The 11,689-nt window shown below is 50.5% G+C and overlaps 1 protein-coding gene across 1 annotated transcript in view; it reads left to right on the forward strand.

Annotated features, from left to right (window-relative positions):
• LOC134543193 (heat shock protein 70 B2-like) overlaps positions 1-7,073 on the forward strand; it is a 39,527-nt gene extending 32,454 nt beyond the window's left edge. The window contains exon 7 of the mRNA XM_063388088.1: positions 4,500-7,073. Coding sequence (XP_063244158.1) covers positions 4,500-4,827 — 328 coding nt within the window. The 3' untranslated portion in view covers positions 4,828-7,073. The remainder of the gene's footprint in view (positions 1-4,499) is intronic.
• Positions 7,074-11,689: the final 4,616 nt, after the last annotated feature.

Consider the following 11,689-nt stretch of genomic DNA (forward strand, 5'->3'; position numbering starts at 1 on the left):
GAGAGGGCGTGTTGGCTGACGTGTGGTCGGGGCGGGTGTCCGCAGGTACCGCGACGAGGAGGAGAGGGCGTGTTGGCTGACGTGTGGTGGAGGCGGGTGTCCGCAGGTACCGCGACGAGGAGGAGAGGACGGGTTGGCTGACGTGTGGTCGGGGCGGGTGCCCGCAGGTACCGCGACGAGGACGAGAGGGCGTGTTGGCTGACGTGTGGTGGGGGCGGGTGTCCGCAGGTACCGCGACGAGGAGGAGAGGGCGTGTTGGCTGACGTGTGGTCGGGGCGGGTGTCCGCAGGTACCATGTTGAGGACGAGAAGGCGGGTTGGCTGACGTGTGGTGGGGGCGGGTGTCCGCAGGTACCGCGACGAGGAGGAGAGGACGGGTTGGCTGACGTGTGGTCGGGGCGGGTGCCCGCAGGTACCGCGACGAGGACGAGAGGGCGTGTTGGCTGACGTGTGGTGGGGGCGGGTGTCCGCAGGTACCGCGACGAGGAGGAGAGGACGGGTTGGCTGACGTGTGGTCGGGGCGGGTGTCCGCAGGTACCGCGACGAGGAGGAGAGGACGGGTTGGCTGACGTGTGGTCGGGGCGGGTGTCCGCAGGTACCGCGACGAGGAGGAGAGGACGGGTTGGCTGACGTGTGGTCGGGGCGGGTGTCCGCAGGTACCGCGACGAGGAGGAGACGACGGGTTGGCTGACGTGTGGTCGGGGCGGGTGTCCGCAGGTACCGCGACGAGGACGAGAGGGAGTGTTGGCTGACGTGTGGTCGGGGCGGGTGTCCGCAGGTACCGTGACGAGGAGAAGAGGGCGTGTTGGCTGACGTGTGGTCGGGGCGGGTGTCCGCAGGTACCGCGACGAGGAGGAGAGGGCGTGTTGGCTGACGTGTGGTCGGAGCGGGTGTCCGCAGGTACCGCGACGAGGAGGAGAGGGCGTGTTGGATGACGTGTGGTGGAGGCGGGTGTCCGCAGGTACCGCGACGAGGAGGAGAGGACGGGTTGGCTGACGTGTGGTCGGGGCGGGTGTCCGCAGGTACCGCGACGAGGAGGAGTGGACGGGTTGGCTGACGTGTGGTCGGGGCGGGTGTCCGCAGGTACCGCGACGAGGAGGAGACGACGGGTTGGCTGACGTGTAGTCGGGGCGGGTGTCCGCAGGTACCGCGACGAGGACGAGAGGGAGTGTTGGCTGACGTGTGGTCGGGGCGGGTGTCCGCAGGTACCGTGACGAGGTAAGAGGGCGTGTTGGCTGACGTGTGGTCGGGGCGGGTGTCCGCAGGTACCGCGACGAGGAGGAGAGGGCGTGTTGGCTGACGTGTGGTCGGGGCGGGTGTCCGCAGGTACCGCGACGAGGAGGAGAGGGCGTGTTGGCTGACGTGTGGTGGAGGCGGGTGTCCGCAGGTACCGCGACGAGGAGGAGAGGACGGGTTGGCTGACGTGTGGTCGGGGCGGGTGCCCGCAGGTACCGCGACGAGGACGAGAGGGCGTGTTGGCTGACGTGTGGTGGGGGCGGGTGTCCGCAGGTACCGCGACGAGGAGGAGAGGGCGTGTTGGCTGACGTGTGGTCGGGGCGGGTGTCCGCAGGTACCATGTTGAGGACGAGAAGGCAGGTTGGCTGACGTGTGGTGGGGGCGGGTGTCCGCAGGTACCGCGACGAGGAGGAGAGGACGGGTTGGCTGACGTGTGGTCGGGGCGGGTGCCCGCAGGTACCGCGACGAGGACGAGAGGGCGTGTTGGCTGACGTGTGGTGGGGGCGGGTGTCCGCAGGTACCGCGACGAGGAGGAGAGGACGGGTTGCCTGACGTGTGGTCGGGGCGGGTGTCCGCAGGTACCGCGACGAGGAGGAGAGGACGGGTTGGCTGACGTGTGGTCGGGGCGGGTGTCCGCAGGTACCGCGACGAGGAGGAGAGGACAGGTTGGCTGACGTGTGGTCGGGGCGGGTGTCCGCAGGTACCGCGACGAGGAGGAGACGACGGGTTGGCTGACGTGTGGTCGGGGCGGGTGTCCGCAGGTACCGCGACGAGGACGAGAGGGAGTGTTGGCTGACGTGTGGTCGGGGCGGGTGTCCGCAGGTACCGTGACGAGGAGAAGAGGGCGTGTTGGATGACGTGTGGTCGGGGCGGGTGTCCGCAGGTACCGCGACGAGGAGGAGAGGGCGTGTTGGCTGACGTGTGGTCGGGGCGGGTGTCCGCAGGTACCGCGACGAGGAGGAGAGGGTGTGTTGGCTGACGTGTGGTGGAGGCGGGTGTCCGCAGGTACCGCGACGAGGAGGAGAGGACGGGTTGGCTGACGTGTGGTCGGGGCGGGTGTCCGCAGGTACCGCGACGAGGAGGAGAGGACGGGTTGGCTGACGTGTGGTCGGGGCGGGTGTCCGCAGGTACCGCGACGAGGAGGAGACGACGGGTTGGCTGAGGTGTGGTCGGGGCGGGTGTCCGCAGGTACCGCGACGAGGACGAGAGGGAGTGTTGGCTGACGTGTGGTCGGGGCGGGTGTCCGCAGGTACCGTGACGAGGAGAAGAGGGCGTGTTGGCTGACGTGTGGTCGGGGCGGGTGTCCGCAGGTACCGCGACGAGGAGAGGGCGTGTTGGCTGACGTGTGGTCGGGGCGGGTGTCCGCAGGTACCGCGACGAGGAGGAGAGGGCGTGTTGGCTGACGTGTGGTGGAGGCGGGTGTCCGCAGGTACCGCGACGAGGAGGAGAGGACGGGTTGGCTGACTTGTGGTCGGGGCGGGTGCCCGCAGGTACCGCGACGAGGACGAGAGGGCGTGTTGGCTGACGTGTGGTGGGGGCGGGTGTCCGCAGGTACCGCGACGAGGAGGAGAGGGCGTGTTGGCTGACGTGTGGTCGGGGCGGGTGTCCGCAGGTACCGCGACGAGGAGGAGAGGACGGGTTGGCTGACGTGTGGTCGGGGCGGGTGTCCGCAGGTACCGTGACGAGGAGGAGAGGGCGTGTTGGCTGACGTGTGGTGGGGGCGGGTGTCCGCAGGTACCGCGACGAGGACGAGAGGACGTGTTGGCTGACGTGTGGTCGGGGCGGGGGTCCATAGGTACCGCGACGAGGACGAGAGGACGTGTTGGCTGACGTGTGGTCGGGGCGGGTGTCCGCAGGTACCGTGTTGAGGACGAGTAGGCGTGTTGGCTGACGTGTGGTGGGGGCGGGTGTCCACAGGTACCGTGTTGAGGACGAGGAGGCGTGTTGGCTGACGTGTGGTGGGGGCGGGTGTCCACAGGTACCGCGTAGAGGACGAGGAGTCGTGTTGGCTGACGTGTGGTGGGGGCGGGTGTCCGCAGGTACCGTGTTGAGGACGAGGAGGCGTGTTGGCTGACGTGTGGTGGGGGCGGGTGTCCGCAGGTACCGTGTTGAGGACGAGAGGGCATGTTGGCTGACGTGTGGTCGGGGCGTGGGTCCGCAGGTACCGCGACGAGGACGAGAGGGCGTGTTGGCTGACGTGTGGTCGGGGCGGGTGTCCGCAGGTACCGCGACGAGGACGAGAGGGCGTGTTGGCTGACGTGTGGTCGGGGCGGGTGTCCGCAGGTACCGCAGGTACCGCGACGAGGACGAGAGGGAGTGTTGGCTGACGTGTGGTCGGGGCGGGTGTCCGCAGGTACCGCGACGAGGAGGAGAGGACGGGTTGGCTGACGTGTGGTCGGGGCGGGTGTCCGCAGGTACCGCGACGAGGACGAGAGGGAGTGTTGGCTGACGTGTGGTCGGGGCGGGTGTCCGCAGGTACCGCGACGAGGACGAGAGGGCGTGTTGGCTGACGTATGGTCGGGCCGGGTGTCCGCAGGTACCGCGACGAGGACGAGAGGGAGTGTTGGCTGACGTGTGGTCGGGGCGGGTGTCCGCAGGTACCGTGACGAGGAGGAGAGGGCGTGTTGGCTGACGTGTGGTGGGGGCGGGTGTCCGCAGGTACCGCGACGAGGACGAGAGGACGTGTTGGCTGACGTGTGGTCGGGGCGGGTGTCCGCAGGTACCGCGACGAGGACGAGAGGGCGTGTTGGCTGACGTGTGGTGGGGGCGGGTGTCCGCAGGTACCGCGACGAGGACGAGAGGACGTGTTGGCTGACGTGTGGTCGGGGTGTCCGCAGGTACCGCGACGAGGACGAGAGGGAGTGTTGGCTGACGTGTGGTCGGGGCGGGTGTCCGCAGGTACCGCGACGAGGACGAGAGGGCGTGTTGCCTGACGTGGGGTCGGGGCGGGTGTCCGCAGGTACCGCGACGAGGACGAGAGGGAGTGTTGGCTGACGTGTGGTCGGGGCGGTTGTCCGCAGGTACCGCGACGAGGAGGAGAGGACGGGTTGGCTGACGTGTGGTCGGGGCGGGTGTCCGCAGGTACCGCGACGAGGAGGAGACGACGGGTTGGCTGACGTGTGGTCGGGGCGGGTGTCCGCAGGTACCGTGTTGAGGACGAGGAGGCGTGTTGGCTGACGTGTGGTGGGGGCGGGTGTCCACAGGTACCGCGACGAGAACGAGGAGGCGTGTTGGCTGACGAGTGGTGGGGGCGGGTTTCCGCAGGTACCGCGACGAGGACGAGAAGCAGCGGCAGCGCGTGGCGGCGCGCGGCCAGCTCGAGGCGTACGCCTTCTCGGCGAAGCAGGCGACGGAGGACCCGGGAGCGGCGGGCAAGCTGACGGACGACGAGAAGAAGACGGTGCAGGAGCGGTGCGCGGCGGCGCTGGCGTGGCTGGACGCGAACCAGCTGGCCGAGAAGGAGGAGTTCGAGGACAAGCTGAAGGAGCTGCAGAAGGACGTGGGCCCCGCCATACTGAAGCTGCACCAGGGGCAAGGGCAGCAGGGGGCGCAGGGCGCCGCCAAGGGCCCCACCGTCGAAGAGGTGGACTAGGCTCCCGGTTCGCCGTCACTTCCACAAAGCTCGGATTGGAAGCCCTGCTTTCACTCTACTTCCCCAACTGTGCGTCCTTCATCCTTGCCATCGTAGACTTGAAGGGAGGTGGACTGATTTACGTCAAGCGCCGTGACATCCACAAGTTTGTGCTTACTCCTCAAGTTTGTTCGCCGTTACCCTCTACAGAGTTCGGATCGGAAGTCCTGCTTTCACTATACTTCCCCAACTATGCATCCTTCATCCTTGCCATCGTAGTCTTGAAGGGAGGTGGACTGATTTACGTGAAGCGTCGGACATCCACAAGTTTGTGCTTACTTTTCAAGTTGGGTTCGCCTTTATCCTCGACAGTGTTCGGATCGGAAGTCCTGCTTTCACTCTAATTCCCCAACTGTGCGTCCTTCATCCTTGCCATCGTAGTCTTGAAGAGAGGTGGACTGATTTACGTCAAGCGCCGGACATCCACAATCTTGTGCTTACTCCTCAAGTTGGTTCGCCGTTACCCTCTACAGAGTTCGGATCGGAAGTCCTGCTTTCACTCTACTTCCCCAACTGTGCGTCCTTCATCCTTGCCATCGTAGTCTTTGAACGAAGGTGGACTGATTTACGTCAAGCGCCGGACAATCACAAGTTTGTACTTACTCCTCGTGTTGGTTTACCGATACCCTCGACAGTGTTCGGATCGGAAGTCCTGCTTTCACTATACTTCCCCAACTATACATCCTTCATCCTTGCCATCGTAGTCTTGAAGGGAGGTGGACTGATTTACGTGAAGCGTCGGACATCCACAAGTTTGTGCTTACTTTTCAAGTTGGGTTCGCCTTTATCCTCGACAGTGTTCGGATCGGAAGTCCTGCTTTCACTCTAATTCCCCAACTGTGCGTCCTTCATCCTTGCCATCGTAGTCTTGAAGAGAGGTGGACTGATTTGCCTCAAGCGCCGGACATCCACAAGTTTGTGCTTACTCCTCGTGTTTGATTCACCGTTACTCTCGACAGAGTTTGGAGATTGAAAAAATATGTTTTGACGCACTTTCCTCGTATTTGACGTTGACGCACTTTCGTCTTCTGTGCCGAGTCGAACTTAGTCTATCGGCAAGCGCAGGGCGTTCGCCAGTTTACACTCCTGCTAACGTAGGTTTGACGTTACACAGGACGGTTTTCTTTTGATTGAAAACCCTGCTTTCTTTAACTCTTTTTGCCTCTTCCCCCTACCGTTTATTCTTCCATCAGTTCCCACCGTCATCTTAAGAGTGCATCCTCTTTTGTTCCAGGAGTGTAGCCCATGGGTGTATAATATTTGCCATGTTAATAATTGAAGTCAAAATGAGAATGTATTTTAATGCTTAATTTCTGGCTGATTTGTCGTTGATATCTTCGTTTAACAATACTCGCTTCATAATGCGAATATTACTATTCTTCCCAGTGAGATCCTTTTAAGATATTAATCAATCTTCTAGTATTGGCCTTTACACAGCTGTAATTTATTTTGCTAATCAATTGCTTACCAGAGTTACTTCAATTATATGCAGATACCCACGCCATAGTTTAATGCCTCCATGGTGTGGCGGGATTAAATTTTTGATCAGTGAACCGATGCGTTTTTATAAAGTAGTATTCAGTATAAATATTGATACAAACATTTGAGCAAATGTAAAAAAAGTGTAAAAAAATATGTTTCCACAAAAAAAAGATAATATAATTTACATTTCTAAAAAAAGAAAATATTGTAACACTGGCATTGGAAAAAAAAAGATTTTTTTTTTGGGGGGGGGGGGGGGGCTACGCCAATCCATGTACTAAATAGAAGATGGTTTTTCTAATACACTGCAGGGACATTCGAAAGCTTTCTCTTTCAAGTTACCTTGGCTTTCAAGGTTTAGACACGTCACAGCAGTGGAGTTATTTTCTTCAGAGTTAGTGCGCTTTTGCTTCAATGTCGGATCCTCCTGTCAGTTTCAAAATTATGCATTGTTCTGTAGGTCGTGCATTCGCTTGGCTGTGACTCTCCCTTGCTTGCAAAAGAATTTCATCCCCTGTTTGTGAGAGCTACTTAATTCCTCTCTTCCCAAAGCTGGTCATCCTGCAGACCATAAAACATTCAGAATATTTATTGCTGGTGCTAGTGATTATTACTTAACAATATAGTTGACTGAGCTGTATTTTTTGCTTAAACACAACAATTTCGCAAGCGGTTTTAATAATTAATATGTGTTTATATTTTTGAATAAAGTGTTTTTCTCTCTATTTATCGAATTATTGTTACTGTCACAACTTGCATTCCAAGCAAAAAATTTCTTAATAATTGCAAATTTCTTTATAAACACGATTCCTTGTAACAAAATAATAGTTGCCAAGTAATTTAAAATTAACACACAAAAATTACCCCCGTGTGTTTGTGTATATGGGTTTTGATTGAACTCGCGTAAATGAATGAGTCAAAGAGTATATAATACAGACTGGCCTCAGGGGCTGTGACTGCTAAGGTCGCCCCTCATGTGGCGAGGGCTCTTATCTATAAGCCCTGACATGAGTCGGTTATCAAGTGGTTTGGAGCCTACTATCATCCTTGAGGGCCTTAAGGCGGTGGTATCCTGCATTATTTTGTCACTAACATGATTTAATGGTTTATAAAAGGCTTTTTCTAGTATGAAGTCGATAAACTGCGACACCGTTTGATTGATTGTTATGAAAGTTGGCACTTCGAAGTGTTTTTTAAGTTGTACTTCTTTAGACGCGTTATGAAAAAATGATGAGAGTGAAATTTTAAGATGCGCGCGCATCACTGTAACACAAAATTAACAGGTTGAAGCTGCCCGCTAAATCGCTCATTAAGTCTCGAAAAAAAGCTACCAACAAAATAGAAATAGAACCTCTATTAGTCGCGCATGTTGGCACGCTCGTCGCCTCTGATCACTGATTTCATATTTATAATATTTATCAACAGTTTCTAGTTTATACATTCACAACACGTGTTTTAGTTTCATACAAGTGCGAAGTAGTGATTTAAATTGAATATTTTGATTAATATTATTTACTATTAGTAAATATTAGTAAAAAAAAAGTGCCTTTATACTTTTTCAAGTGCTCCAATACAATTCAGTTTAACTATCCGTATGTATTATTGATTGATATAAATTAAAATATTATTATTTAATATAATTAATTCTAAATATTATTAATGTTAAATATTTATTATTGGTTATTTAATATTTACAAAATAAAGAAATAAATTTATTGAAAAATTTGTGATAAAAATTAAAATCGAACATCAAATTAAAATATTAATTTTTGACGTGACAAACGTCTAATAAATCGATGAACGCCGGCTGCACGCACGAATAAGTGTCCCGTTACGCACATTGTCCCATTACGCTGTGTCCCGTTACGCTGTGTCCCGTTACGCTTATTGTATGCTTGCGCCGCATCTATCTCTCTTCCACTCGATTGGAACAACCATCGATTTGACTTTTTCGAGGCACATTAAACTTGAAACACTCCCATTCGTTTCTTACTTTTCCTATCATCGTCCTATCCTTAACAGAATAACACAGATTGGAAGAAGTTAAATAGCAAACATGTATAAAAGTTATAGTTAAAATAATCTGTTCGTTAAAGTAATAAACATATTTGAATTAATGAGTGCAAATAAAAGTAAATTTATCAATTAAATTGTAGATTTCATTTCACTCCTTCTTTGTATCCATACAAAATAGTGATAATTCAATAAAAATTATTCAATTTTATTCATAAAAGTATGCAATCATTTCATCAATGTTTTGTTATGACGTTGTCACGTTAAACTATCGTCCGTAAACCGACTTTATAGACAGACAACCAATATTTTAATAGATAGAGTGATTCAAGAGGAAGGTTTATATGTATAATACATGCATAATATAGTAGAGAAATTTCTAATGTGATGTCGTAAATAAACACATTTTTTTGCGCTGACATTGCAAACGCTGGCTGAACCCTACGAGATAGATCATGTTGTTAATAATTGTTGAATATCTTTTGTTTTTAGTCGAACGAATAGTAAGTAAAATATTTTTTACTGCAGCACATACTTATTATATATGGCAATTTGTTCATAATCATACGTATAGTTTTAAGGTGTGAGTTCAAACAAGAACTGAGTACATTTTGTACAGAAATTATAAAGTCATGTCTGGAAGACGTCGTCGTTCGAACATAGGTCGTAGTACAGTGAATGCCAGAAGAGCACGTTCAGCAAGAGATGAAGAATCGTCAACGGAACGTGAGGCTCGCCTCAGCCAGCTTCGGGATAGATAATAGAGTTGAGAGATAAAGAGAATCCTCAGTAGAGCGTGAGGCTCGCCGCAGCCTGGATCGGGATAGACATAGAGTTCAGAGAGCTGTGAACGTTGTATATAAAGACATTCTGTAGTATATTTAGTATCATCATTGCACCCGTGCGAAGCCGGGGCGGGTCGGTAGTTTAATATAAATGCTAAGAGAACACATATTATTTATGAAACACTTATAACATGAACTGCAGTTTTACCATAGATCTTCGTAAATTTAGGTATCTCTTAGTGAATTTACGGATACTATGCTTACTTACTTTCAGCATGAAATCACAAGCTTCATCTTGGAGTAATAGCAAACAAACACTTCTACTCAGTAAGTTCACATCAATAACACTCTTCGTCCTTTAATTTGCCTGTTTAGCCTGTCAACAACGGTACAAAGAATTCGTAAGTCAGAATAAAGTGTTTTTTCCACTAATATTTGGTTATTTGAATCAATTAGCTAATCGGGTTCGGCACAAATATTTTTGCCACAAATTTAAAATTATTTCCGGAATAAAATTTTACGTCTGGCGGCTTGTGTTGGTTCTCAAGTTATATAACCACCAATGTGGAGGTTATACTACTATTATATATTTCATTTACAGATGTGGATTCTTTGAATGCAGTGTTCTGTTTTGAAATGGCTGGTTTAATCAAGCTCATAAAATATTCAAAAAATTATCCAGGTATACTCAATTTTTTTTTGCTATGGCCATTACTTTCGTCTACAGCCAAAATATTCAACAGGCTTGCGCCACCTTCAAATCTTCTGTCTCTGAACAGTTCCTTGCTCCAGTAGCGTTATCTTTTTCCTTTTTTTGTTTTTCGTTTTAGTAAATCGCACAAAACAATCAAGGCTGCACACTTTTCCTTTAATCCAAACTTTGTTAACTTAATGGTAACTTGGTAAGGACTGAGGGTAGAAAATCATTCGCGCGGGCAAAAACTAAAAGAAGAACTCGACGCGGCGCAAGTGTTTCGAAGCTCATCAGCAAACCGACTCAAGTCAGGACTGTGTGCGTTGCATGTGGAATATATTACTGCGTGCGTCGTCCCGTCCACATTCACGAGAATCCGCGCGCATGCACAACATTTTACGGCGTGCGTCGTATTCAGCTTATTAAGTTTTGTAGGAGGGTCCGGCTTAAGGTGCGTTCTTCGTTTGAAAGTCGGGATAGTTTAACTGAAATTTCCAACCGTGTGTAGTACTCGCACTAACGGGTCGCGAGTTTTACACGTCCGCTTAAATCGCTTACCCATTGTCTTTTTTTTTTTCTCGTGGGAAATTCTCGGCATGTCATCGCTTGCGTCACAATGCTCGTGTGAAAAAAAAAAAAAGGTTGATGTTAATTAGCCGGATGTGGCGAAGAAGCGCTCGCATTGTTCCAAAAGATCATTTTAGATTTCTAGACACTTTGCCCCACCACCCTTTTTGCCGGACTAATAGCGGCATGATTCGTTACACAAGTTCTTTTTTTTTTTTTTTTTTAACATCTGGATAATGCACATAACTTTATATCACTAGTTGGAACTAACATAAAATATTCCAATATGGTAGGTGAATCCAAGCTTTTATTAATTAATCAAACCTGTGGAGCCAAATGAAATTTTTGTTCTTGGATGAATATTTTGAGTCTGCAATTATTACATCCACTAACAGAATTTGACTGGTTGAGGATTCAGAGAACTGGTTATGCGAATAGTTATTCAGGGACAACTTTATATATATATATATATATATAAGTTATGCAGGGACAACTTATATATATATATATATAATTTTTGAGCGTGCCCACGAAAAGCAACACGAACCACAAATACACGCTGTCAAACGCTTCCTTAGTCACGGTGTCGTGGCTTGGACGTCAAACACGTGACAAAGACATTCGGACCTAACACACGAGCAACTCATATTCACGAGCCTCCAGTGATTCGGGGCCCGCTATAACCTTGGTGGTTCCGGCGCCTCAAAAAAAAAGGAGAAAGGGGAGATAGGAACATTTTGGTTTCAACAGTTTCTTAAATCAAAACATATATTTTTACATTTTAATATTGGACATCGTGGCTTCGTTAAAGAACAGTTCTGAGCGCGTCCACGTCTGGCAAACCTCAGGCCATGTCAATGTGGAGCGTTAAGGTGGGTCTACACTATATAACAAAAACATGTTATATTTGTAACATGTTATATAACAAGTTACACAACTTGTTTCATAACATGTTACATAACAAGTTAAATAATAAGTTATATAACAAGTAATACAACTTGTTTCATAACATGTTACATGTTTTCAAACATGCATACCAGTGTGGACAAACGGCCAACATGTTATAAAACAAGTTATTTAACTTCCTTTGATCTTTACCGACACTGCATGGGAAATATATAACTTGTTTTATAACACTTATTTTGTTATAAAACATGGTGTTATAATATTTTTCTTCATGTTTTCATAACAAGTTATATAACTTTGTTGTATAACTTGTAATATAATTTTCATTCTTTTCATTTTGTAACATGTTGTATAACTTTGTAATATAACATTTTAT

The sequence above is a fragment of the Bacillus rossius genome (genome assembly GCF_032445375.1).
Source record: "Bacillus rossius redtenbacheri isolate Brsri chromosome 9 unlocalized genomic scaffold, Brsri_v3 Brsri_v3_scf9_2, whole genome shotgun sequence".
Lineage (NCBI taxonomy): Eukaryota > Metazoa > Arthropoda > Insecta > Phasmatodea > Bacillidae > Bacillus > Bacillus rossius.